The sequence below is a fragment of the Panthera onca genome, chromosome C2 (assembly GCF_046562875.1).
Source record: "Panthera onca isolate mPanOnc1 chromosome C2, mPanOnc1 haplotype 2, whole genome shotgun sequence".
NCBI classification, from domain to species: Eukaryota; Metazoa; Chordata; class Mammalia; order Carnivora; family Felidae; genus Panthera; species Panthera onca.
Window position 1 is genome coordinate 122,912,222 of NC_138347.1, and position 27,856 is coordinate 122,940,077.

The following is a 27,856-nucleotide window of genomic DNA, read 5'->3' on the forward strand; positions in this document are numbered from 1 at the left end:
GGCTCTACCCGTGGTTTGTGGTGTAGTAGCTCTCAGGTGGATCCCAAGATTTTGCATTTCTCATTCATCCTCAGGTGATGCTCTAGTCCAGGGATGCACCTTGAGGACCTCTGCTCTACAGTGTCCTGTGGCCCCTTATCTGGTCCTGAAAGGTTAGGCCCTTCTTCCCTCCTCAGCTCTGACTTCAGGCCTCAGGGATACTCCCTCACATCAGGCTTTTCATGCCTTTGGAACTTGGCACATACCAGCCTCTGTACCTGGGTTACTTTCCAGGTATTCATGCTTAAGAATTCATCCTGTTGTTCATACTTAAGAACTTCATTTGGCCTAGTTTCGAACCTCAGATCAACGGCCACGTGATATCTACCTGATGGACAAGGTGACTGGCTTTCATCCATACGTGACCTGGGTCAGGTTGGGGCATTGCCTGCTTCCCTAGAGATCTCCTCCTCTCTTACCTTGGCAATGTGTGTCAGGGCTCTCAGAATCACACCTACCATCTAACTTAGGATGGAGAACTGCAAAAGCAAGTTACCCACATCCCCCAACTGCAAACTTCTGTCTGCATCTCAACTTCCCAACTGCTCTCAGACAGCCTCCAGCATTGCAAGGGAAGCATGCCAACAGCTCATGAGACCGGGAGACCCTCCTGGGCAGGGCCGTGCCTCATTCATTCACCATCCCCTGTTTCTGGCACAGGGCCTGGCACACCATGGGTGCTCAACAAGGATTTGCTGAACTACACTGAACATAGCTGCAAACACAGAATCCCATCTGTTCGCTAATGGCATCCAGGGAATGTTTGATTGCTTTCTGGGGTGCTGGTGGAGGTAACTTCTTGTGTCTCTTTGTGTCTTCCTGGGAGAGAGTCAAGTTCGACATCTAGCCCATAGCCCTTATAAAGCCAACACTCCTTTGTAGTTGGTGCCAAATGGAAAACTAGAGCAAGATCTATAAAGTAGGTACAGAATAAATTCATAAAGTAAATAAAGGCAGGGAAATGAAGGTCTGGAGTAGACTTCAAAACTTTGCTCATTTCCTTTGCCTAGAGTAGGGCAGCAGAAAGTGATTACATGAAAATTAAATTGTGCCAAGGGCTTTGGCTTGTCAGCCTTGATAAAAGTCTGATGCAGATAGAGGATCCTATACCATCCATAGCCCTCCAAAGTATTTGTCAGGGGCTTTGGAGATCCCCCAAAGGCCTGAGAATGATTGTACCTAAAAATCATCTACTTTTCACTCATAAATTATTTCAAAGAATTAAACTCACTCCCTCAATTTTTTTGTAAAACTGATTTGGTTAATTTCAATGAGAGTATGGTTAAAAAGTCCCCTTTTCTTCCTCTTGCTAATATTGAATCATAGAGCCAAGTAGACTGCTAATTTTGAAATGTGCTGGGTAGGGCTTTCTACTGATTATGTTGCTATTGATTCAGTCAACAGTCTTTAGGATCATTTTTAGAGCAATGGCATGAGCAGGGCTAAAATGGAAATCAGTCTGAGATAATGAACACTCCTGCTTAGAAATCATTATGGGCTGAGTCGTGTAGGGAAGGTGCTGCTCCTGAGAGTTGACCCTGAGCTCTGGGGGGTTAGCGCTCAGTGGTCAGTCAGTTCCTGGACCCAGAGCTTGGAGTTCTCGATGAATGATGAATGATTGCCTGTGTTTGGGTCAATTCCACCAGTAACAGGTGTTTTTTGTTTTTGTTTTGTTTTGTTTTTTGGTTGTTGTCATTTCTTCCCTGGGACATGGGCATTTAAAACCGCTTAATTAAGGGCTATGGAGTTGCTGTTCATTTTGGAGGCAAAGGCCCCTGGGTAGTTGAAAGAAGGGTCTAAGATAGCAATTTTCTTTTCCTTGGCAAATGGAGGACTGCTTTTCATGAACGTATGGTAAAGGTGTGTAAGTTAAAGCCCGCAGACCACATCTGGCTGGCTGCTGGGTTTTGTATGGCCCATGGGCTCAGAAGAGTTTTTCAATTTTTAAAAGGTTTAAAGTAAAAAAAAAAAAAAAGTAATAAAATTTCATGATATGTAAAAATATGAATTCAAATGGTCTGCTTTTTTAGTATTCATAAATAATTTTCTTTGGAACATACCATATCCACTGGTTTATGTATTGTCTGTGGCTTGTTTCATGTTATGGTGGAAGAGTTGAATACTTGCAGCAGAGACAATATGGCCTTGCAAAGTACAAAATATTTACTATCTGGCTCTTTACAGATAGAGTTTGCTGATATCTGCTGTATGTACAGGCACGGAGGACATTGCTTCCCACCAGGAGCCCTCTCCCTGGAGGGTCCATGTCCACAAGGTACAGCTCTTGTTACCTGCATAGATGTGTGGTCTAAACTTTGCTCGATAGGATGATGGAGAACATTCAAGAAAGTGGTAATGAACTAAGATCCCACTAAAATCACATTTTTGTTATCTACATAAATTTGGGCCTTGGTCAGACTTAAAGGATTTGATTAACTTACTAGAATATACTTTCAGTATTCTTTAAGACAGGTGACCAACTGGTTGATTCCTTTACTCCATTGAGGCAACTCAGTCTATACTGGCTTTTTCCATTTCAACCTCCTCTTCCTCCCTGTCACCTGAATCACTTGAGAGGTTTTAGCCTATTTTCCAGCTCCAGAGAACAGAATCTGGTCATCCTCTTGGCAAGATAAACAATGGTCTGGCCTGTGGCCAGATTGGTCAGCTGTTCCTCTGGGGTCTGAGCCTGCATCTGCTGCTGCTGCTGTTTAGATGCCAGGCTGCATGGTGTCTGGGCCATCTGGGAGTTCTGGTTCCCTGATACCAGCATATGGAGTCTGGAAAATGCTGGGCTGATTAGTGACATTTTTCACTCATAATTAGAATATCTGGTAGAGGGCAAGTGACATTACTTGCCACTCACCTGAATACCACCTGATACTTTTGCTCCTTTTATATAACCACTCCTCCTTGTTCTCATCCATGGTGATGAGTGGGGCATGGGATGTGATAAACATCCGTTGACCTAGCAGCATCAAGTGTCTCACTTGTGGAGCTGACATGCAGTGTGACCTCCTACAATAGGAGCTGATGGAGAGGGTCCTGATGTGTTGTTCCCCTTGTTGCCCTCTGTCAATCTAGTCACAGATGATTGAACTCTGCTACCCTAGCCAAATGCCACTTTGACCTGCTTCTCCCATACCCTCCCTGATGTATGCCCCAAATAGCTCACTCAACCCTGAGTAAGTGATGCAGAAATTGGAGACAGCCACAGGGCATGAGGAACACCTTCCCACCCCAACCAATCCGAACATACTGAGCAAGGTGCTCTTACGAAAACCAGGCTTAATGTTTTAAATGGAAATCCAATTAAAAAGAATTTGTTGTGATGAGCACTGGATGTGGTATGTAAGTGATGAATCACTAAATTCTCCTGAAGCTAATATTACACTAAATGCTAACTACCTAGAATTTATATAAAAACTTGAAACAGTAAAAACAAATTATCTTATGAATAACAAAAGTTAGTTTTAAACCATAAATTTGGCTTTTACTGCCATAATTTTGGGAGAATTCTGTTAGCTCCTAAATGCCCAACGGGAGAATTTTTTAAGGGAATTGGAGGGCTAAGCAGCGTTACCTATTTTCTCCTTGTAGACGTGCAGACAGCCTGATAGAAAAGGGTTTTTTTTTTTTTTGGTTGGGAGAATTCACAAATGTGTCTATTTCCATTCAATGAATATAAAATTCCAAACTTCTCCCTTCATTTTTCCCTAAGAAGGAAAAAACAAGAGCACTTGTGATTGTGTTCCTCTTCTTCCTGTGACTTGTCTCCCCACTCTATGTCGGTCTCTTGTATAATTTCTATGCCTATTTGTCTCTCCTTTGCAACTTTTATGTCTCTGAGGGGGAGGAGCTCATCTCACTCAGCTTTATCATTTCCCATCATTGCTGGATGAGTGCTTAGCACACAGTAGGTCCTCAGCAATGCCTGTTAGCTGCATAAGTATGAATATAAGTAGAAGCAGGGTGGTGGGCACTGGACCAAGAGTGGAAGGTGGGAGTCTAGTCTTGTCTATGCCTCTGAATGACTCTGAACAAGATGTTCAATCTCTGAACCTCAGTTTACTCGTAAGGGAAATGTTCCTGACAATAGATATCCCAACTCCCTGATATAATTATTGTGAGGCTCAAAGGAGGGAACAGATCTGCAAAAACCACTTTCAGTGGTGGAAAAAGCCACTTAAGGTAGTTTTCTTGAATCAGAATTTTGCAAAGGCCTATCACGGATCCTCACTGGGTGGAAGACACTGATGATGGTCCCCCTTATGCTCTGTTTTGGTGACATGGTGAATAAAATGAACAGATTCTCTTCTTTTGAACCTGAATGCCATTGTGACTAGGGGCCAGCTCTGTGCCTATGCCAATATGGGATGGGGTAGGGACTGCGGGAGGATGGGGACAGATTGTACATACTGAGGACAAAGCCAGAGACATTCAAAACAAAGATGGTCTCAGAGTCTTGTGGAAGTCCTAGAATGGCCCTGTTTCTTGCCTGCTATTCTCTTGGTCACAAAAGAGCACAGATGAGTTACTATAGCAACAGTTCTTGTCATGAGGTGTCCACATTAGGATGGAGGTGGAAAAGATTTTCTTATTAAAATAAGAAGAAAGAAAGAAATTTGGTTTTCAGATCTATTTGCCCTCCACCCAAAGTGTTGCTCCTTTTATGAGAATAAAGCAGCGGCTGTTACTATCACAGATATGCTTCTAATTCCTAGCATTCAGATCTCCAAACTTTTCATTTTAGATCCAGCTCAGTTCATGCTTGTCCTAATACATCCAAGAGGAGTATATTTTTTTAAGAGGAAAAACAGTGTGAGACGGGTGATGAGGGACCCTAAGACTAGATGCTGAGAGCCTTCTTAACCTCTGGCTCAGGAGACGCCATTCACCCCTGTCCCCCAGATCTGTGCCCACCATGATGCCTAGCTGCTCATCTCATCAGCCTTTCCTTCTGGTCCCTGGCTGCAGGCTTGTCATGCTGTCGCCTGGGGCAGTGTCTCTGTGGCATGCTCCCTGGTTTCTGCAATGTCCTGTGGTGGCAGCCCCCAGCAGGGCACCAAGGCAGGTAGGTTTGCAGATAGCTTTGGCTGGGGTTCAGGCCCTGCTGTGGTCAAGGACCTATTCTTGGTTTTGGACTTTTCATCTAAGCTTTATGTGGCCTCCAAAAGGATAAAGGGGAAAGGTTCTCCAAACTGGGGAGGGTGTATGTATGCATGTGGGTGTGCACCTGCCTATGTGTGAACCTTTCCCTATACATTTAATTTTGCCTCAACAAGGATTTTCCTTTAAAGTGTTAAGGACTGAGACCTCTTCTGTGTGAAGTCTGACCACCTTGCCTGTGTGAAGCCACCTGAAGAGTCAGGTAAAGAGAACCTGCTGGTCTGTGTGGAAGAGGAGACTGGGTCAGGTACACGCACAGTGAGCTGGAACCCAAGGTCCCTGGCCATGGGGAACCCGGGGGAGGTGAGTGACCTAAAGGCTTACTTTCTTCCCTGCAGAGAAAAGCAATGGCAGAACTCTGCAGATTGGCCGGCAGGATGCTGGGTGAGCCCAGGGCAGGAAAAGTGAGGGCTACAGGACAAAGTCCACCTTGAAGTCTCCACTAATGACCCTGGGCTTCTTGGAACTACCCTGGGGCTAGGACATAGGGAGTGCCCAAGGCATAACGGGTGGCTTCCAGGACACTGGGGAGGGCCTGCCCAGACCTGTCCTAGAAATCAGAGGCGACATGTGATAGACTTAGGTGTACACTGGGGTGAGGCTTACAAAAGGGACACGTGGGTGGGCGCAGACAGCCGGGCGCTAGTAGGGAAGGGCGGAGTCGTCCCACTCCAGCTGGGCTTGCCTGGCTCCACTCTGCCCATGTCTGCCCCTGCCCATCCCTTCCTCCTCCTCTTCCTCTTCGCTGTCCTCTGAGTCACTGCTGCTGGAGCTCATGTCTTCCTCTACTTCTTCCTCCTCTTCCTCCTCAGTCTCTTCTTCTCCATGCCCTGGTTCTTCATGTTTCTGGATGTCAGGGAGAGAAGGTATATGCTCATTAGGGGCTGAGCAAAAGCTGCTTTGGAATCTAGACGTTTCTCCCTCCACTAAGGGAATATTTTGGGCCCCTTGAATTCCTTTCCCTTCACGCTAAATCCTTGGGCCTGGAGATCTGCCTCCTGGATGGGCAGTCCTCTGGTGAAAGGTAAATGGGAGGGCTAAGGACAGCGAAGAAATAGCAAATTCTAAGATCTGCACTCAAGGTAAATTGTGTGTTTTAAACACAAGACATTGAAGCCCATCCCTTCCATCATTTAATGAGCCTTTTATGCCAAGGTTTGCTTTCTGGCATTTCTGAAGCCTGTCTATATGGAACTTTCCAAGCCTTAAGTGTTTGCTTTTCCAGGAGATAATGGCATTTAAGCTTATGGCCTGTTCCCAGGTGAGATTATATTCTCTGGGAGCAGGTCGTCTTTTAAGCCAAGACTCAGGTGTACTGCCCCTCAGAAATACTCCTTTGGGAAGGACCATGGTCCTCATTTTCCACGCCTTCCCTCACCTTCTGAGACTTGTGTCCTCAGACTCAACCCCACTCTTTTCCAGTTCCATTCCCCCTACCCTCCCGGCCAGCTTTTTGGTGATTCTAGCAAAATCTTAGTTTTGGATTTATGTTTTGAGTTGATGTTTGCTGTTGTGTGATTGTGTCCCCTCCCTGGAGTGGCTTCCCTTCTACTTTGCCCCCTGCCTCCATTCTTCAAGGCCTCTTTCAAGCTAACCTCCTCCAGGAAATCTTTCCTGAATACTTGAGCCTCAATGGATCTCCCTACTCATGCTTCACTGACCATTGGAATCAGCAGGTTAGCCCTCGGTAAGAACACTCTTGCCTGGTACTCAGATTGTCCTAGGCATAGTGGTTTATTTGCCACATCTGAGGCTCAGCTCTCTGAGGGGGAGATGCTGGTGTTCCTACAGTGGTGCACTCAGCATTATACCTACACCCTGTGCTAGAAGAAGCTGAGCTGCACTGGCACTCTGGCTATGAAATTGGAGCATGAGGCCAACTTAGGGGGACCCTGAGGACCAAACTGGGAGAATCTTCATTTCTCAGTGACTTTTCCTGATCTTCCCCTGCCTCCCTGCTCCTGCCTCTAGCACCCAGGGCCCACTGGCAGACCAAAAGGTACTTTGATATTTGTATGTCCAGAGCTGGGGTCTTAGACCCTCATGGGTGGATGCTGGAGGTTGCTGGCTAACTGAAAGTTATGAATGTTAGGATCTGGCAACCTTGAGTTGAATATTGGTAATGCCATTACCAGCTGTATAAGTTTGAGCACTTTTACTTTCCTCTCAGAGTTGGTTCCCACCTTGGGGAGGATGAGGACTCCTACTTCACAGAGGGCTGTGAAGATTAAATGAGGTGGTATATACAGAGCTCCTTATGCAGTGTCTGGTATAATGGGGCCTCACTGAATGGCAAGTATTGATGTTATATTTTTGTTTTAACCTGTTCTGAACCTTTACATGAGCTCTGCAGGCAGTATGGAGCAAAGCCATCTAATTTACACTGTTAATCAACAATTCAATACTGAGTTTTTAAGTGTTAGTCAGCTCTGAGTTAAATACTATGGGGGAGGCAAGGGATAGACGCCACATGGCTGCTTGTCTTAAGAAATGTCTGGTTCTGTTTGTAGGGAGCAATTCACACATTTTTAATCAGTGAATGCAGCTGGTAGGAAAGTATGGTCCATGCAGGTTGCATGGGCTGGAGGTGCTCAGAAAAGGGAAGGGTCAGTGGGGCAGGGCTTCCAGCACAGGAAAGGTGGAGCTGGTGGAGGGGAAGCATCCTGCCCCAAGATCCCAGCCCCTGCACGAGGATCACCTCCATGGGGTTGACTGTGATAGTGAGCGCAGAATCATCCCAATCCATCTCCGCCTCCTTGGCAGCCTCAGTCTCCTGGGTGAAGTGCTGGTGGGCGATCCGGACCCGGTACACGCCCATGGCCACGACAAACACCAGCATGCACACGGAGATGATGATAACCACTGTGGCGATGCTTGGGACCACTGGAACGAGGAAGGAATCCACATGACATGGTGAATGGAAGGACTAGCTCAGTCTTGGGATGGCATGTGAATGAAACATCCATGTGTAGGTTAAAATCTGCTCTACCATTTCTCAGCTGTAGAACTCTGGACCAGCTCCTTACCCTGTCTGGGCTTTATTTTCTTCATCTATACAATGGGTAATTGTGGGAAGTAAATGAAATAACTGATGTAAATTCTATCTCTGGCTTTCCCTCTCAGACTCTAGAGCAGCGTCCACTGACAGGCAGGTGACTGTGGAATTTCATAAGGATGGAGGGCCCACCAGACAGTAATATAAATGGCAAGACTAGAACAGAAATAAGGGTGGGAGACCCCAATATGGTGTACATATGCATGTGTGTGAGCATATGCAGGGGTTCATGGAAAGCTTCACACAGGATGTGGCTCTGAGGCCTAAAAGACTTGGAAGATTTTACCCTAGTACTCTCTACTAAACTCTGTTATGATATGTTGTGTGTAACTTCTTTCCCTGACTGGCCACTTACTGAGGCTGTGAGTATCTGAGAGGTAGGGCTCCCAGCTTTCCCATTTCTGGGTACCTGTAGCTCCTGCACCATACCTGTTGGTGGTCTTCAATCACAGTGACCACCTGGTATCCTGAGGTCCTTCCTCCAAGGCCACCTACCTGAACTGTGCTGGATGCTACTCCGGGACTCGGGGTGGTGGACAGACTGTAGGAAGGGAGGCTGCACAATAAGGTGGCTGACGTGCTCCTTGTCTGACATTCTGACCTCATGGAGGATGCTGACCTGGGAAGAGCAGGGAGAGGTGCTGCTGACCAGGAGTGGCAGGTGGGCCCAGACAAATGAGGAACAAGTGGGTGTGAAATTCCCTAATGATAGCAGGGCTCACTCACCTCGAGGTTGAACTCATTGCTAGTATAACGTCCATTGAGTTCTGAGCACTTGATTCTAAACCGTCGGGACTCCAGGGAAGCTGGATGCCAGTTGCGGTAGCGGATGTGATGCAGCACCTGCTCATAGCGGCTCATGGAGCCCACACCTGTGCCAAGAGACCACACCTGTCATAAGAAGGCAGAAGATGGGGGATACAGGCTGTGGCTTCTGAGACTTGTGAATCTCCTGAATTTTGAGATGCAATGAGCAGGCACAGAAGTTCTAAGGAGCCAATTAAACTGGCCCACAGGATTTCCAAATACATTGGTCTCTGACCAGAATGTTTGGCCTCAGTCTGTCAAATGCTGCTATAATATTTGCTGAGATCAAACATTATAAGATAAAGCATGCACCTACTTTCTGTAGATGTTCCCAGGAATGAGATGTGGGCCAGGTCCTCAAGATACTGGAGTAATTCATGGAAGGAGGGGCTATAAGTCCATGCTCTGAGGTCAAGAGTCTCCGCATGACCCCTATTCCACAGGTGCCAGAGTGCCATCACACTCATGACTCTTGCATGAAGGCACTCTGAAAGGAGACCACCAGGTGAAGGGGCCAAGTGTAGCCTTACCATAGATGGAGTAACCTGCGGTGGAGTTAGTGGCATCCAGGTGTCGCTGATGGAGCTCACTGTGGTTGAGCTCTAAGCATTCCTGTCTCGGGTCCAGGTCCCCTCCAAGTACCAAAATGTCACAGAAATCTAGGTTATGGAGCATTTCTTCTAAGACTGCTGATTTGGGGGCTGAGGGAAGACAGACACATGGGAAACACAAGCATGAGGACAACTCAGACAGCAGGCCTTGTATGTCATCTTCCTCCTCTGCGACTACACCCCAGGGTCAGGCTGGGTCAGGAGAAGAGGCTGTGCCATCCCAACCACTGTCTTCACTGCTCAGATGAACGCCCAGGTAGACCCTGAGGTTGGAGGGCATGGATTTGTGTGAGAAACACGAAAATCATAGTCAAAAGATATGTGAATACCAGCTCTGCTACAGAGATGCTTATAATGTTAGAGAAACTACCTACCTCTCTCTTTCCTCATCTGTAAGGAGACTGAGGGTCTTGAGAGGATTGAAGATCGTGTCTGGCATCTAGTTAGGTGCTTCATAAGCAAAAGGTAAGTGCCTTTCTACCATGCTTCCCTAGCTTTCCCCATGGCGTCATGGTATATGTGTCTGTGACCCCCAACAAACCTTGGGTTTTTCAAGGGTAGAGGCACTAGTTTTTTAGGAATGATTCCTCAGTATCTAACCCAGGGGCTCATATGGAGCATATTACTACACATTGTTCAAAGAGAGAATCATTGTTAATATAATCAAATGGTTAAGTAAACTGGTTAGTTGTCAAGCTTTTGGTCACTTTAACCATCGTTGCCTGATTTTATGACCACAAATTTCCCAAAGGGATGTCTGAATATTTGAATGCTGGACAGGTTGGCAGTCCTAACTTAAAAATGATTGGGACTCCTGGGGAAGATGGCAGAGTAGGAGGACCCTAAGCTCACTTTGTCCCAGGGACATACCTTGATAACACCACATTAGTGTAAATAACCCAGAAAATAATCTGAAGACTGGCACAACAAACTCCAAAACTAAATGTAGAGAAGAGGCCACATGGAAGAGGATAGGAAGGGAATAGATGTACTCAGGAGCTAAACGAGTCCATGGGAGGGAGGATGCCATGGGTACAGATAGGGGAAAAACACAGACGCTCATGCCAGGCACTACACAGAGAAGATTAATCCCCATACCATTTGGCTTTGAAAACCAGTTGGGTATAATTTCATGAGTTCTGAAAATTGGCTTAACCCCTAGAACATTAAAAATTAGTGGGTTTGGCTCTGGGGGAGCCAAAGGGTGAGAGGAAGCTCTGTCCCTCTCCTTCCAGAACCAGCACAACAGCCCATGGAGATATAGAAGCAACAGTTTGAAAAATGCCCAGGGTATACTGAAGGGAGATTTGTTTTTATTCTCAAAGTGTGTGCAGAGGGGCAGAGGTCATTGGGAGACTGCTCTAGGAACAAAGGAGCTGGTGGGTACCATTTCCCTCCCCTGCTCCCCAGCCTAGATACACAGACACCTACAGGAACCAGCACAGCACCAACACATGCTACCTAACTTGCTAGCAGTGCAACTGCACCCAGGTTCACCTACAGAAATTTCCCCTCCCATAGCAGATGTACATAAACCTTGCTAAAACCAAGTGCCATGCCCCAAATTCTGCTGACTGGCCCCCTCCAAAATGCCCTTGGCTGGAGCCCATCCAAAGTAGTGCCACAAGCCTGGCAGTGTGTAAGCAACCCCAAAAGGACTAGCACTGCTCCAAAGTGATTCCTGCCCTTGGAAAAGGGGACGATAATCAGACATACCAGCCAGACTACAGCCCTAGCAGTAGGCTAGGGGAAGATATCTGATCTAACTGCAGGCCCCATCCACTAAAAAGCTACTTAGAGGGCAATACAGGGAAAGAACCCTGCAGTGCGATACTACTGTGATGAAGGCAAAAGCTTATCCACAACAGTAGAGCACACACAACACACATAGGAGACATTCCTGAAGTGCCAGGTTGTAGTCAACAGGGGACACTGCAGGGCACAATAGGACCTCTTTTTCATAAGGCCACTACTTTCAAGAGCAGTACATGTAGCTGACATTGCTTACACACAGAAGGTTAGACAAAATGAGACAGAGGAATATGTCCCAAATGAAAGAACAGGACTAAATCACAGTGAGAGACCTAAACAAAAATGAGAAGATTAATATCTGTGATACAGAATTTAAAGTTAGTCATAGAGATACTCACTGGACTGGTGAAGGGTAAAGGACCTCAGTGAGTTCCTCAACAAAGAGAAAACCTAAATCACCCATCAGAGATGAAGAACTCAATAGCTGAAAATAAAAATACACTAGATGAAATAAATAGTAGACTAGAAGAAGGAGAAGAGATCAGCAACCTGGAGGACAGAGTGATGGAAAGCAATAAACCTGAACAGGGGAGAGAGAGGGAGAGACAGAAAGAGAAAAGAGACTTGGATAATTCTGTGACACTATCAAGCATAACAACATTCACACTGTAGGGATGCCAGGGGAAGAGAGAAAAGGGGTAGAAAATTTGCTTAAAGAAATAATACCTGAAAACTTCCCAAATGTGGGGGGAAAAACAGATCCAGAAGGCACAGAGAGCCCCCAATAAAATCAACCCAAGGAGGCCCACACCAAGATACAATCATTAAAATGGCAAGAAGTAGTGACAATTTTTAAAAGAAGAAAAAGAAAACAAAGGAAGCCCCATAAGCTACCAGCTGATTTTTCAGCAGAGAGTTTGCAAGCCATAAGGGAGTGGCATGATATATTCAAAGTGCCTAAAGGGGAAAAAAACCCTGCAACCAAGAATACCCTATCCAGCAAGGCTATCATTAAGAATAGAAGGAGAGAAAGAGTTTCCCAGGTAAACAAAACATAAATGAATTTATGGTGACTAAATCAGCACTATAAGAAATGGGAAAGGGGATTCACTGAGTGAAAAGGAAAGACCATAAGTAGCAGTAAGAAATTTAGGAAGCACAAGAGCAGTAAAAAACATCTATAAAAATCAGTCAAGGGACTCACAAAAGAGTATAAAGTATGACACCATGTACCTAAAATGGGGGGGTGGGGTGGAGAGGAGTCAAGAATGGGTTCAAACATAAGGGACCATTAACTTAATACAGATTGCTAAATGCAGAAGATGTTATATACAAACCTACTGGTAACCACAAATCAAAAAAACCAGAACAGATATGTAAAAAATAAAGAGAATGACATCCAAGCATATCACTAAAGAAAGCCAACCAACCGTGAGAGAAGAGAGCAAGAGAAGAACAGAACAGAGAAGAACTACAAAAACAACTATAAAACAAGTAACAAAATGGCAGAGAGTACATATTTACCAATAATTACATTAAATGTAAATGGACTAAATGCTCCTAAAAAAGACACAGGGTGATGGAATGGATAAACAAATAAAAACAAGACCCATCTGTATGCTGCCTACAAAAGACTCATTTCAGACCTAGAGAAACATGCCGACTGCAAGTGAAGGTATGGAAAAGCATTTATCATGTAAATAGAAGTGGAAAGCAAGCTGGGGTAGCAGTACTTCTTTCAGACAAAATAGACTTTAAAACAAAGACTGTAACAAGAGACAAAGGACACTATATAATCATAAAGGGGACAATCCAACAAGAAGATATAACAATTGTAAATATGCATCCAACATGAGAGCACCCAAATACATAAAGCAGCTAATAACAAACATAAAGGAGTTAGTGGAGAATAATATTAGTATATGTGCTGCCGAAGTGAGCACAATTAGTTGAGAATAATAAAATAATAGTAGGGGACTTTAACACCCCACTTACATAAATGACAGATCATCCAAACAGAAAATCAACAAGGAAACAGTGGCTTTGAATGACACATTGGGCCAGATGGATCTAATAGATCTATTCAGAACAGTGCATCCTAAAACAGAATAAACATTTTCTATTACACCTGGAACATTTTCCAGAGTATATATTAAGTCATAAAGTCTCGATAAATTCATAAAGGTCAAAATCATACCATGCATCTTTTCCAAACACAATGCTATGAATCTAGAAAGCAACCACAAGAAAAAACCTGGAAAGAACACAAATACATGCAGGCTATTAGAATGTGCTAGTAAACAATGAAAGGGTCAACCAAGAAATCCAAGAGGAAATTTAAAAAAATACATAGAGACAAATGAAAATATAATGGGCCAAAATCTTTGGGATGCAGCAAAAGCTGTTCTAAAAGGGAAGTTTATGGCAACATAAGCTCACCTCAAGCAGGAAGAAAAATCTCAAACAACCTTACACCTAAAGGAGCTAGAAAAAGAACAACAAACAAAACCCTAAACCAGTAGAAGCAAAGAAATAATAAAGATTAGAGCAGAAATAAATGAAATAGAAACTGCAAAAGCAATAGGATAGCTCAGTGAAACCAGGAGCTGGTTCTTTGAAAAGATGAACAAAATTGATAAACCTTTATCTGGACTCATTAAAAGAAAAAAAGAGGACTAACAATTAGAAATGAAAGAGGAGAAATAACCAACACCACAGAAATACAAAGGTTTATAAGAGAATATTATGACAAATCCTATGCCAACAAGTTAGACAACCTAGAAGAAATGGGTAAACATATAATCTCCCCAAATGGAATCAGGAAGAAATAGAAAATTTGAACAGACTGATCACTAGTAGTGCAATTGAGTCAGTAATCAGATACTTCCCAAAAAACAAGAGTCCAGTACCAGATGGCTTCACAAGTGAATTCTACCAAACATTTAAAGAAGAGTTAATACATATTCTTCTCAAACTTCCAAAAAATTAAAGAAGGAAAGCATCCAAATTCATTCTGAGAACAGCATTACCCTGATACCCAAACCAGATAAAGATACTACCAAAAAGGAAAACTACAGGCCAATATCCCTGATGAACATAGTTGCAAAAATCCCTAACAAAATATTACCAAACTGAATCCAACAATACATTAAAGAAATCACTTACCATGATCAAATTGGTTTTATTCCCAGGATGCAAGGGTAGTTCAATATTTGCAAAACAATCAACATGACATCATGTTGACATCACATCAACAAGAGAAAAAATGAAAAACATAGGATCATTTCAATAGATGAAGAAAAAGCATTTGACAAGGTAAAAATTCCATTCATCATAAAAATCCTCCACAAAGTATGTTTAGAGGGAACATATCTCAACATAATAAAGACCACAGATGAAAAACCCACAGCTAACATCATACTCATTGGTGAAAAACTGAGATTTTTCCCCAAGATCAGGAAGAAGACAAGGATATCCACTCTCACCACTTTTATCCAACATAGTACAAGAAGTCCTAGCCACAGCAATCATACAACAAAAAGATATAAAAAGAATCCATATTGGTAAAGAAGAAGTAAAACTTTCACTATTTGCAGATGACATGATACTGTATCTAAAAAACCCTATAGACTCCACCAAAAGACTACTAGAATTGATAAAGGAATTGAGTAAGGTCTCAGGATACAAAATCCACAAACAGAAATTTCTATACACTCACAATTCAGCAGAAAAAGAAATTAAGAAAATAATCCCATTTAAAGTTCCACCAAAAATAATAAACTACCTAGCAATAAACTTAACCAAGGAGATGAAAGCCCTGTACTCTGTAAACTATAAAACACTGATGAAAGAAATGAAGATGACACAAAGGGAAAGACATCCCATTCTCATGGATTGGAAGAAGAAATGTTAAAATGACTATACTACCTACAGCAATCTACAGATTTAATGCAATCTCTATCAAAATACCAACAGCATTAGAACAGAACTAGAACCAGAACAATCATAAAATTTTTATGAAATCACGGAAGACCCCAAATAGCCAAAGCAGTCTTGAAAAAAAAGAACAGAACTGGAGGTATCACAATCCCAGATTTTGAGATATACTACAGAGCTGTAGTAACCAAAACAGTATGGTACTGGCACAGAATAGATGCATAGATCAATGGAACAGAATAGAAAGCCCAGAAATGAACCCATGCATATAAGTCAATTAATCTGTGACAAAGGAGGCAAGACTATACTTTGGGAAAATGATGGTCTCTTCAACAAATGGTATTTGGAAAACTGGATGGCTATATGCAAAAGAATGACAGTGGACTACTTTCCAACACCATAGACAAAAATAAAATCAAAATGGACTAAGGACCTAACTGTAAAACTTGGAAACCATAAAAAACCTAGAAGAGAGCACAGGAAGTTATCTCTCTGACAATGGCTATAGGACCATTTTTCTAGGTATGTCTCCTGAAACAAGGGAAACCAAAAGCAAAAATGAACTATTGGGACTACATGGAAATAAGCTTCTGCACAGCAAAAGAAGCAATCATCAAAACTAAAAGACAACGTACTGAATGGAAGAAGTTATTTGCAAATGATAAAGGGTTAGTATCCAAAATATATAAAGAATTTACACAACTCAATACCCCAAAATAAATAATCCAATTGAAAAATGGACAGAAGACATGAGCAAACATTTCTTCCAAAGAAGATATCCAGATGGCCCATTAGACACATGAAAAAATGCTCATCACCACTAATTATCAGGGAAATGCAAATAAAAACTGCAATGATACATCACCTCACATCTCTCAGAATGGCTAAAATAAACACAAGAAAAAACAACTGTTGGCAAGGATGTGGAGGAAAAGGAACCCTTGCACACTGTTGGTGGGAATGCAAACTGGTGCAGCTGCTCTGGAAAACAGTATAGAGGTTCCTCAAATATTAAAAATAGAATTACCCTATGATCTAGTAATTCTATTGGGTATTTACACAAAGAATACATAAATACTAATTTGAAAAGACATACGCACCCCTACTTTTATTGAAGCATTATTTACAATAGCCAAATTACGGAAGCAACCCAAGTGTCCACTGTTACATGGAAGGATAAAGAAGAGGTGGTGTGTGTATATATACACACACACACACACACACACACACACACACACACACTATGGAATATTATTCGACCTAAGAATTAAATCTTGCCATTTATGACAACATGGATGGATCCTGAAGTGCAGCAAGTCAGAGACAAATACTGTATGATTTCAGTCGTGGAATTTAAGAAACGAACAAAGAAGAAAAGAGACAAACCAAAATACCAGACCCTTAACTGTAGAGAACAAACTGATGGTTATCCGAGGGGGGATGGGTGAAATAGGTGAAGGAGGTTAGAGTGCACTTATGATGAGCACTGAGTAGTGTATAGAATTGCTGAATCAATGTATTGTACACCTGAAATTAACAGAACACTGTATGTTAACTATACTGGCTTAAAAAAAAAAGTGGGATTTATGGAGTGCTTGCTATGGATCAGGCACTGTGCAAACAATCTTAACAGATATTAAGTGGGGGTGCCGTTATTATCCTTATTTCACCGACGGTGAGATGGAAGGTTCAGGGGTGGGGTGGACTGCCCAGGCTTACACAGATAGTAGGGGAAAAGCTGGTACAGAAACCATGACTTTCTGATTCCACGGTTTATAAATTCATAATCTTTGGGCTAGTAGTCTAAGTGTTTTTGATTTTACAGCCTTTTTTTTTTTTTAATTTCTGAACCAAGATCATTTAAATATGGTTATTTATTTATAAAGTGGACTAATATATTTTGTGGATTATAAAACATTTATGAAAATAGAAATTAAAAAGCATTTACTAAAGAGGGGAGAATTATTTTAAATAATTATTTTCTATTTTAATTTTTTAGTGATACCAAAAATACTTTTTGCTCTCACTGGATATACATTATTATAAATAATTTCATATGATTAATTTTTAAATGCTTGTTAATCCCAATGGTTTCATGGATCACTGGCAAAATCTGAAAGTCTATGAATATACATTTAGGGCCCATCATTAATGATAGTGTATGTGTATCTGTATTTCAAGTGGCCTTTGCAAGGTTTCTGGAGATTTTTGTGAGTTTCTTGTCTGGTCACTTAAGGTCATCCTTACTCCTACTGCCCCATGTGGCTGGCTGGTTGCTCACACTAGGTAGGGGGCATGGTGTGGCTATTTTCTCATTGTTCTTTCATGACGGCATTACAGGTTCTATCTTGTGTCTATACTTCTCTGGATTCCCACTGTACTGAAGGGACTGTGCTGGGCTCAGGCATTTAGGCAAATCAGCCATGGTGGAGCCCTCATGGAGCCCCTGGTCTGGCTTAATTAACAGGTAACTGCCACTGAGGGCTAGCCCACATGTACATTACAGGGAAGCATGTTATTGGAGGCTTACAGAGCAGGAGAGCCAGCCCAGACTAGGGAGCAGAGCGGGAGGGGGTAGAGTAACACACATGGGAAGGGAGAGGGACCTTCCAGGCAGAGGCTAGAGCATGAGTAAAGGTGAGAACACGGAGGTGTGTGGGAGAGGGGTGGGCATGGGGAACTTGCCTGTCTTTGGTACTGAAACAGCACAAAGAGGAGGGAGTCGGTAGGGGCAGATGATGATGCCGGGGTGGGTCAATGAGGCCTGGTGGCAAATGCCATTAGCCTGCTTATTGAAGGCACCCATAATAATTATTCTAGGCACAATAAGAGTAAGATAAACAAAGTACCAATAAGAACTCTTGGGCACGTGGCTCTATGCTCTGCCCACACCTCTCATAAACAGCAAGTTTATAAGACAGACACCCAGGTGATTGCTTTTCCGGCCACTGCCCATCAGCCAGTGTCAGGCCTAGTGTATTCAGCCACTCTCAGTTACAGCCTGCAACCGTGGTGGTCACAAGCCCTTCCTTTTTCTGTCTCATGGTAGCTACAAATGAGGGGAAGGCGGAAGACCATAGGACTGAATGCACCTTGGAGTATAACTAGGAAATGGCCCTGCCAGGACAAGCGGTAAGACACCATCTATTTTTGTGAGCTAAGAAGGGCTGCCTTTTGAGAGACCCCATTCACTAGGGACCAGGGTGGTTTAAGGCAATGAGGATTTAGGACTACAGGAGCAGCCTCTCAGGCACTCTGGCCCACAGGCACCAGCACATCATCAGCAGTGCTTTTGGAGGGGGAGAGGGAGAGCTGGAAGTATGTTCCTGGAGGAGGCCACAAAGGACAGTTAAACAAGTTTTTCCCCTGTAGGTAGATCTGGGCCCTGGATTTCCTTTCCTTCTTTCTTTATCCTTCCTGTCACCCACCACTCTCTGCCAGCTGAATGCACTGTAGCTTTTCCGTGCAACTGAGTGTTTCTCCCTGGCAGATAATTCAACTTACTCCACCTCCGCCAGATGGCTCTCCCAATGATGGACATGTTGGAAAGCACAATCGGGAAGTTTCTGAAGAGCTTAGACGAATGCTGCTGAATAAGTCCTTTTACCATGTGTGTATTAAGGTGCAGCTAGATTTTTTCTTTGTGCCTCTTTAGCTTTTCTCCTGATTATCACAACAATACACGCTCATTGTAGAACCTTTTGCACTTGCAGCAAACTGAATGGGAACAGAGAGAAATGGGCTCTTACGCTTCCTGGAGAACAGCACAGTTAGCATTAGCCTTTTCTTCCTGGCGTTTTTCTGAGTATGTGTCGGTACTCTGTAATTTGCATCTTGCCTTCTTTCGTCCACCATTTGGTAAGTGCCCTCCCTCCAACATCGTAACACATGGGTACAGAGGCAGACCCCAATTTGCCAAGTGGTTCATTTCCCACCTGTTACTTATCTGCGTTGTTTCCAGGTTGTTTGCTTTGCTATTAGAAATTCCCTGCTGTGGTGAAGAGCGCTGTCGTTCTCAAGTGTGACCTGATGCGACTGTGAGGACTGAAGGCCCCCGCCCCACAACCCAGTGTGCATCCGTACCTGTGGCCTTCGGCTCACCCGGGGTCTCAGCTTTGGCGAAGGTGCTCACGATCTTGATGTCGGGGAAGAGGGTCACCCCTCTGGCACTTTCAAACTGGGCGGCGGGTCTCCAGAGGCGGTCCGTGCCACGGAGGCTGATCTGGGGCTCGATGGCCTGCAGCACCATCACATAGGCATCCACGTCGGGGACGCTGATGCACACATCTTCTCCAAAGCACCTGGGAAAACAGCCGCAGTCACGGCACTGACGAGCGAGTGATAAAACCATCCATTGCGCGGCTGTGGACAAGGATCCACACAGCCATCTCTCGTTCTCAACAGGGTATCCTGACTGCCTCAGAGTCTCTGACAGTGTCAACAGACATTCAGATTTAAAGCCACATTAAAGTCAAAGCCAATAGCAATCTAGGGGCTTAGGAAGATCAGCTTCTGGGAGAAATGGGAATCTTCGATACCAGCAACAAGTAACTGTTAAACCTTTAATTATCCTTTAACAAAGTAATCAGTGGCAACATGAATTAGATAGCAACTGCTTCAGATGTGCATTAGGATTTGGTAAGCAAACTGCTGTCTAACTGGTTGCGTAGCGGCACCTTGCTGAGACCCCGGGGCTAAACTCTCCTGCGCTTTTGTGTGTTTTCTCTCTCTGAGGCCATCTCACAGTGTCCCTGTTGCAGCTGTACGGCTGGGTGCTGCTGACCACATTCCTTTCTCCTGATGCATGGCCACAGAAATATCCAGAAGGCAGAATGGTGTGACAACACAAGCAAGGCCTGGGAAGTTAGATAAGGGTCCATGGCCTGGCTCTGCCACCACTGGGCTGGGTGACTGTGGGCAACGTACGACTCCTGTGAACCTCAGTTTCTCCATCTATACAATGGTGATGACAATAATTAATTACCTTTTAGTAGGAAGGATTCAAGGTGATGATGTACAGAAAAGAGGCTGACCCCAGAACCTGCATCGTGGAGCTCATGCATCATGTTGGCGGATCCAACACCCTTATCACACTCTATCACTAGAACTCTGTCACTCATCTAGGCCAAAGACAGAGGCTATAATGGTGGCCCAGATGGTTGCTTTGAGAACACTGAGTTGACTCCAGCTGTGGCGGCCATCAGCTTGTATCTCTTGGGAAAGTTCCTGAGAGAAGTGCAGTCTGGGTGGACATCATGCTGAGCCACATCTTCTTTGGGGTGGGCCAGATATGGGAGTGGTGGTTGTCTCCTGCTCCCGACTTTGGCCTTTTCTGCACCAACCCCGGAAGGTACCCTGTCCCTCGTCAGTTTATGGAAACCTGGTCCCAGAGGTAGAGACTAGCCAGCCTATTCCCTCTACTTGACTGCAGCTGACCTGGAGGTGCTTGCTCCCTGGTGCAGGCCTCCAAGGGTGGCCCTTAGTGTGAAGGTGGATGCACCTTCTCTGTCACTACAACTATTCAATCTAATTGCTGCCTAATCTAATGGCACCTATCCCAGGGCCCAGTAATGTGGCAGTCAGCAGCCTCATTCTTCCCTGCCTTGTTCCTGTCCTTCTGGGTTCTTCTCTTGGCTCCAGGGGCTGGGTGACTCCACTTTCACCTCTCAGGAGTTTTTCTGGGGGGTCCCCCCTTTGCTGCCCTCCCAGGCAGTTGCTGTGGCTGAGAGATGACTTGACAGGCCAAGAAGGGAGGTATCCACAGATTTCACTAATAAACGGTTGCATCTCCTTAATTGAACTCTGATTCCCTGGGGACAAGAACTACACCCTCTTTTCAGACTCATGGTACTTAGGAGATCTCTACAAAGCTGGGTGATTTGAAGCTAATTTAATAAGCATTTGTTAAGTACCTGTGTACCCACCAGCTACGGTAACCTGAGATCAGACCACTTAAAACCAAGCTTTCTGAGAATTTACAGAAAGCAGTACTACATCAGATTCTGAATTAAATGGAGAATGCTGGATTGGTGTTGACAAAGCAATAGAACATTTTCTTTAAGAACAACAAGGGGAGAACACTGATTCACTGGGGCACCCTCACAGGGACAGCAGAGAAATTGAGAATTAGCTGAAGAAAGGTCAATTTTGTTTTGCCAGGGAGCATGCCCCATCCCTGCCGCCTCAGCTGGGCCCCTAGTTGACCAGCACCTGTCTACTCACTGGACTTTGGAAGAGACTCTCAGGCGCCGCACACCTGCCGTCGGGAACTGCCTGGAGTTGATGTAGGAGACCTTCTGGAGGGCACGATTGATGTTCCCAATATCGTCACCTTCCATCACCAGGACGGACTGCGAGGGGTTGAAGTGGTACTAGAGGAGGAAAGGGGCATCATGGGGGAGAATGATCAGCGACGGAGCCCTCCACCTCCATGGACAGGCCACGAAGGCCTGGTGTCTCCAGAGCATCTGCAAGGGCAGCAGCCATGAGCACAGATGACTGTTTTAACCCCTCAAACAATTCCTGCTCCGCCCCGCCCCCCTGGCGGGGCTTCCGGGCCTCCCCTTTAAGACCTTTAGGGGTTATAAACTCCAAAGCCATAGCATAAGATTCTGGATCCCCATCACAGGTCTCTTGTGACCTAGCCCTTGCAGGGTGGCCCATGCTCTGTGCTGCTGTGGGGTCCTGACCACCCTTTCAGCCCTTAGACAGCCTGCCCCCTCAGCTGAGTGCCTGGAAACTTGGGGTTTTGCTCCTTTCACTGGTCTTGTCTTTGGCCTTGAACTCCTCCTCAGTTCACCCTGTGCTCCCCTTCCTGATTCATGGCCATCTTCTTAGCTTCTGACCTTAAAGCTCATTTTTTAGTTAACGGCTCTCCTTGTATCTAATTCCTGGTCTTTTTTTTCCTGGTGCTCCACTCTGCCTTCCCAAGAGTTTTGCTCACTTGCTGTTTACATTCTTGCCAGCTGTCCCAGGTCTGTTATCTATTCATGTCACTCAGAGTCCCTGGTATCCCATACTTGGTGAAGGCCCCGGGGCTACAATGCTCGCCACCAAGTCACTTGAGTCCTCAAGACAGATAAACCAGATACAGACTTCTGCTTCTCTCTGCAAAGCCCTAGCAGTTACTCTTCTCCAAATGGAGCACAGAGAACTGCTTTGGTGCTGGTCTGACTTACTGATCTTCACATGCTTCTGAGCAGGAATTATTAGGCACTGTTGTCAGTAAGATGTCAGGAGCTTATCAGTGGATTCAGATTATGTATCCAAAGTTCATATCAGAGGAAAAGGAGATCTGGTTATCTATCTATCTATCATGCTTGAACTCACAACCCTGAGATCAGAGTCACATGCTGTTCTGACTGAGCCACCCAGGCACCCCTGATCTGGATATATTTTTATGCCAACATTTTTTTGGATAATATATTCACATAATTCAAATATATATATGTTCTAAGTGCAAGTGTCCATCTTATTCATATCTCTTACCCAGTTTCCAATATCCCGTCCCACAAGTAATCAGTGTTCTATTACTTTCTTAGTGGCAAATTGCATTATTGTTCATGATTACCTGCTTCCCCTCCCAGTGGGAGGCTTATACATGCCTGACCTATCGTCACTAGACTTGATTATGTGACCTCTGGAACCATTCCCTGCAAGACACACATTTTTCCCTTTTGTAGTCAGTAGTGGTCATGTGACTTGCTTGGCCAATGAAGTGTGGGCAGAAGTATTATTTGGTTCACACTCATGTAGACGATTTCACAGCTAGTTCATGGTTTGCCATGTCCCTTTCCCTCTGCCATGAAACCTGCCAAGTTCCCTTAGGGTCTGGTCCAGCAGCCTGGTCTCACAGTGCTGGTGATATGGATCAGAGCTGAAGCCAATCTATGTAATGGACATTAGGTGTGAACAACGACAACAAAAAGTTGGATAAGCCACTGAAATGTTTAAGTCACTTGTTACAGCAGCATGACTTAGCCTACCCTGAAAGTTATATGTAAGCATTCTTAGGAATATAGATTTCCTTTTTTCTCCTTTCTTCAACCCAAAGTAGCTTTTTACATACTTTATTGTACTTTGTTTCTTCACTTAGCTCAAATCTTGGAGATCTTTCTGTATCAGTACATCATAAACTTTTTTTTATAGTTGTATAATATTCTACTGTGTAATTTTTTCAACCAGTTTGTTACATTTGGATTATTTCCATTCTTTTACTAATAATTCCACAATGAATAATCTTGTACACATTTCATATGTATGCAAATATCTATGTATTGGATAAATCCCTCCATGTGAAGTTATTAGGTCCAACAGTGCACTTTTAAGTTTTGACAAATGTTGCCTAATTCCCCCTTGCTAGGGATTATATATATCAACACACGTTCCTTCTCCCAGTGTATGGGAATGCCTCTTTTCTCAAAACCTCAACAACAGAATATGCTGTCATTTGAGATTTTTGCCAGCCTGATAGGTGATAAATGCTACCTTCATGTAGTTTTAATTTACCATTTAGTGTAGGTTTAATCTTACTATGAAGGAGATGGAGTATGTTTTCAGGGGATTAAGGAAAAATCCATCTGTATGAACTTTTCCCTGACTTGGATGCCTTTTTAAGAGTTCCCTGTTCTGTGTCTGGAGGGTAAAACGAAGTAGATGTCCCATGAGCACTATTGATGATACTGACCCGCATACAGTCTTGCAGCGTGGCCCCTAGCCAATCAATAGCTTCCACTTTGCCTCCTTCAACTATCATTTGAGTATTTTGTTACCTCCTCCTTGAGGCCACCCCAACTTCACTCATTTACGTCCCCACTGGGCTCCTCTAGTGCTTATCAAATGGCAGTATAATTACTGTAGTACAGTGACCATGAGCTCACAGAAGACAGGGACTCCAACTCCTATCCCTGAATTCCAGAACCTAGCCCTAGTGCCCTATAATCCCATCAGATGAATGAGTTAATGTTCCCCCTTGGCCCACATTCTACTCTGATCTCTCCAGGTTACTCTCCAAAAGGACTTTTTTTTAGTCACTGTTTCCATAGTCATGGCTCTGTGGGAGTCATCAGTGCTTGCTAAACCCTGTTCACCTCTGCATCCTTGGCATCCTGGAGGCTACACTTGCGAAGGCCTCCTGCTGTGTGTGGGAGGGCCACGTGACCACGTCTGGCCAATGAGGTGTGAGAGGAAGTGAGGCGGGGCTTCCGGGCTGGGGCAGTCAAAGCCAGCTAGAATGCTCTAGCCTTTTTCTTCCTCCCCTTTGGTGGCTCTGGTGTTGTAGGCAGAAACCCCACACTGCCTCCCTGGCTTGATGTCAGAGAAAAATAAACTTTTAAGCATTAAAACCATAGGGATTTTGGAGTTATTTGCTACTGCAATCGTTTTAAACCCATTTGGAAAAATTGAGCTCCTCCCAGGCAGGATTCTCGCTTACCTAAGTCTATGTGGCATCTTTGAAAGATGATGGGCTGTGCGGGTTGCAGTACCCCAGTTACAGTACAGACTACAGGATACAACAACTTTGGACTACTTGCCCTTTCCAGACTTTATCTCCTCATTTAAAGTAATGGGGATATTAATACCTACCTGTCTGGGGCTTAAATGAGATAATGTATATAATGAATCTAGTGTGTAAAGGGGGTTCAGTCCTAGATAGCTTTTATTATAATTCTTAACATTGTAATTATTTCTGCCCTGAGCCTTGGCCCACACAGGTATACCGCAGCCTTCACTGCTCCTCTTATCCTATGATCCAGTTCCCTTCTGCCCTCAATGCCCTGAGCAGGGTCTCTCTGATCTGGGAGATCAGAGCACCAACCCCTCTGTTGGGTGTGGGAGCCCCGGATATACGTGCAGGTGATGATGCCACAGTCATCTTTTCAGTTGGCGTCTCCCTTGCTGTGGATGACTCACTAGCTTAGTGTGCTCAGCCATAGAGCTGCCCTGTTCTGAGTGTTTCGTAAGTCATTCGGAGATTCAAGTTCATTCTTCTAAAATACCACTTCTGTTCCCACGTGTTTTTATGCCCCCCTACCTCCCCGCAACCCTGCCCTGCACCATCCCTGCTATAGCAGAGTCATGGAGCTGTTGTTGTCTGTCTCCCCCAGCCAACTGTGAGCACCTCCAGGGCAGGGTCTATAGACTTTTTCCTCACGGTCACCACAGGATCTAGCACACGAGACACAGGAGATGGAATGATAAGCCCTGCAGAGGTGGCGGATCTCTAAGCTTCACACAAGGACTGAACAGGAACCTCAAACAGCTCTTCCAGAGGCTCTTAGCAGCAGCATACTGTGGCAATCAGCAGGGGGCACATTCCCACCGCAGCCACCTAAGGAGGGGATGGGTTAGGCCATGTGTTGGATCTCCAATTAATACCCTAGTTTGGCTGCCTGACCATCCCCAGAGCTGCCACAGGGCATGAAGGTGGGCACTGGACTAGCAATAAATTTCTTGCAGGATCAACAAAACCTTCTACCAAACTAGGTTTTTTAATTTTCTTAATGTTTGTTTATTTTCGAGAGAAAGAGACAGAGCGTGAGCATGGGAGGGGCAGCGAGGGAGACACAGAATCCGAAGCAGGTTCCAGGCTCTGAGCTGTCAGCACAGAGCCTGAAGCAGGGCTCAAACTCCCCAACTGTGAGATCGTGACGTGAGCCGAAGTTGGACGCTTAACCGACTAAGCCACCCAGGCGCCCCTGTTTTGTTTGCTTTAAATTGCAGTGTTACTAAACATAAAGAATTTAAAAAAAATCAGGTTCTGTCTCTGTCTCTTTGCCCCTCCCCTGCTCTCTCTCTCTCTCAAATATAAAACATAAAAATTTAAATTGCAGTGTTACCAACCCTGTGACATGACTGAGGTTAGGTCTCTGTGTAAGACACACAGTATCATTAGCATTACACAGGGACAGGAGATGGCTTCCTGGGAACCCAGCAAGGTGTGATAGCATCCACTTTCCTTTAGGAAGCTGTGCTATGGCCATGGTGATTCCTTTCTTTGAGCTAAGACACTACTAGACATCCCCAAAGCTATGGCCTTTGGGAATAGTCAGTTCTCTTAGAGGGCCAGCCAATATCACCAGGCACCTAGCAGGCTGGGAGATCAGTGAAATTCCTGGCCAAAGCCTAGGTCTGTTCCTCCAGGGAAGGCATAGCACTCCAGGCACCTAGCCATTCACTTGGACACCTGCCAGCCCCTCTGGGTTGGGCCAGATGAAGATTTGACACATTTGAGGCTCCTCTGCTACAAGTGTCACCTGGTTTATCTTTCAAAAGAAGCTGGGGCAGCGTCAAGGGCAAGTGCAAGACCAGCCCAGTTGGAGAAGAGAACTGTGATTTTATTTATTAGATTTGCTAAGGAAGATCTATATGTCTGTATCTGTATTTATCACCTTATCTACACGTATATGTATCTTTCTTTTTCTCTCTCCCTATATGTGTGTATCTATATATAACATACATAGAATTCAGTTCCTACAACATCACAACAAACTACACTTTATACTTGAGGGAATTGGAGTTTAAAGGATTACATTCCTTTGCCCAAGGTCACCCAGCTAGTAAATATTCGTACTACGATTTGAACCTGGGAGTAACTTGTCCCAAAGTTTTTGCTCTTTCCCACTCTTCCACATGGTAGAAATGACAAATTGGCAGGGAGTATGTTATGAAAATCAGAACAGGGTGTTCTTCAGGAATGTGGCTATTCCACAGTGTCATGTATGGGTACGAGACGGTAACCACCCCAGCCATCTAATGACTCCAGCCAGGCTGGACAAATATTCAGGAATTGGCACGAGCCAGGGGAAAACAAGTGGAAAGAGGAACCGGTGCCAGTCCTGTGAGCAGACGGAAAGTTTTGTTAATTAGAGATGGACCTCACTTCCTTTGACTAGCTAGGGAGGAGGGAAGAGGCCAGGCACAGGTAAGAGAGAACAACAGTCAGTATTCAGGAATGAAATGAGGGATCAATGGAGGAAGGACAAGGAGGAAGGAAGTCTGAATGATTTTCAAGAATGCCTTCTACTCTGAGTTGCTGGTGTGGAGGAAAGAGCACAGACTTATTTTGGGCAAGTCCCTGAGTCCCAGTCTCCTTATTTCTGAAATGGGGCCATAACATTTAATCTGTTGTGAGGAGTAGGGCTAATGAACTTCGAATGGCCCCCAGTGGGTACACCATAAATTGTGTGTCTTATCATTAACTTCCCCGCAGTGCTCTACTTCTTGCCAGCTGTGCTCTAAGGATGGAAAAGGATCCTCTGCGGTGACTGCTTATCAACAGGTGGCCTCCTAGAAAGTTGGAAGAGCCTCCCCACCCTCCAGGGTGGTGTGTGCCTTTTAGTTTACACCCCCTCTTTTCACAGCCTCTGGCTGCTCTGGAGAGACTGCCATGCCTTTCCATTTATGATCCTAAGAATGTGTGGCTTTTCAGTCCAGCATCTTTGGTTTATGTATTCTGTAGTGCCGGAATCCTGAAACTATGGTCTCA

At 44.5% G+C, this 27,856-nt stretch overlaps 1 protein-coding gene and 1 long non-coding RNA gene across 3 annotated transcripts in view; one reads left to right on the forward strand and one right to left on the reverse strand.

Annotated features, from left to right (window-relative positions):
- Nucleotides 1–5,379: 5,379 nt before the first annotated feature.
- Nucleotides 5,380–27,856, reverse strand: part of CLSTN2 (calsyntenin 2) — a 603,610-nt gene continuing 581,133 nt past the window's right edge. For both annotated transcript variants that reach the window (XM_078432292.1, XM_078432293.1), the window contains exons 11-17: nt 21,592–21,740; nt 19,453–19,670; nt 9,601–9,771; nt 8,990–9,135; nt 8,759–8,882; nt 7,907–8,091; nt 5,380–6,054 (exon numbers count right to left, since the gene is read on the reverse strand). In XM_078432292.1, the coding sequence (XP_078288418.1) occupies nt 5,851–6,054; nt 7,907–8,091; nt 8,759–8,882; nt 8,990–9,135; nt 9,601–9,771; nt 19,453–19,670; nt 21,592–21,740 (1,197 nt within the window). In that variant the 3' untranslated portion in view covers nt 5,380–5,850. The remainder of the gene's footprint in view (nt 6,055–7,906; nt 8,092–8,758; nt 8,883–8,989; nt 9,136–9,600; nt 9,772–19,452; nt 19,671–21,591; nt 21,741–27,856) is intronic.
- LOC144612783 (uncharacterized) lies at nt 17,713–19,628 on the forward strand. The gene is made up of 2 exons (XR_013549848.2): nt 17,713–18,501; nt 18,860–19,628. It is a non-coding gene; the product is annotated as an uncharacterized LOC144612783 (long non-coding RNA).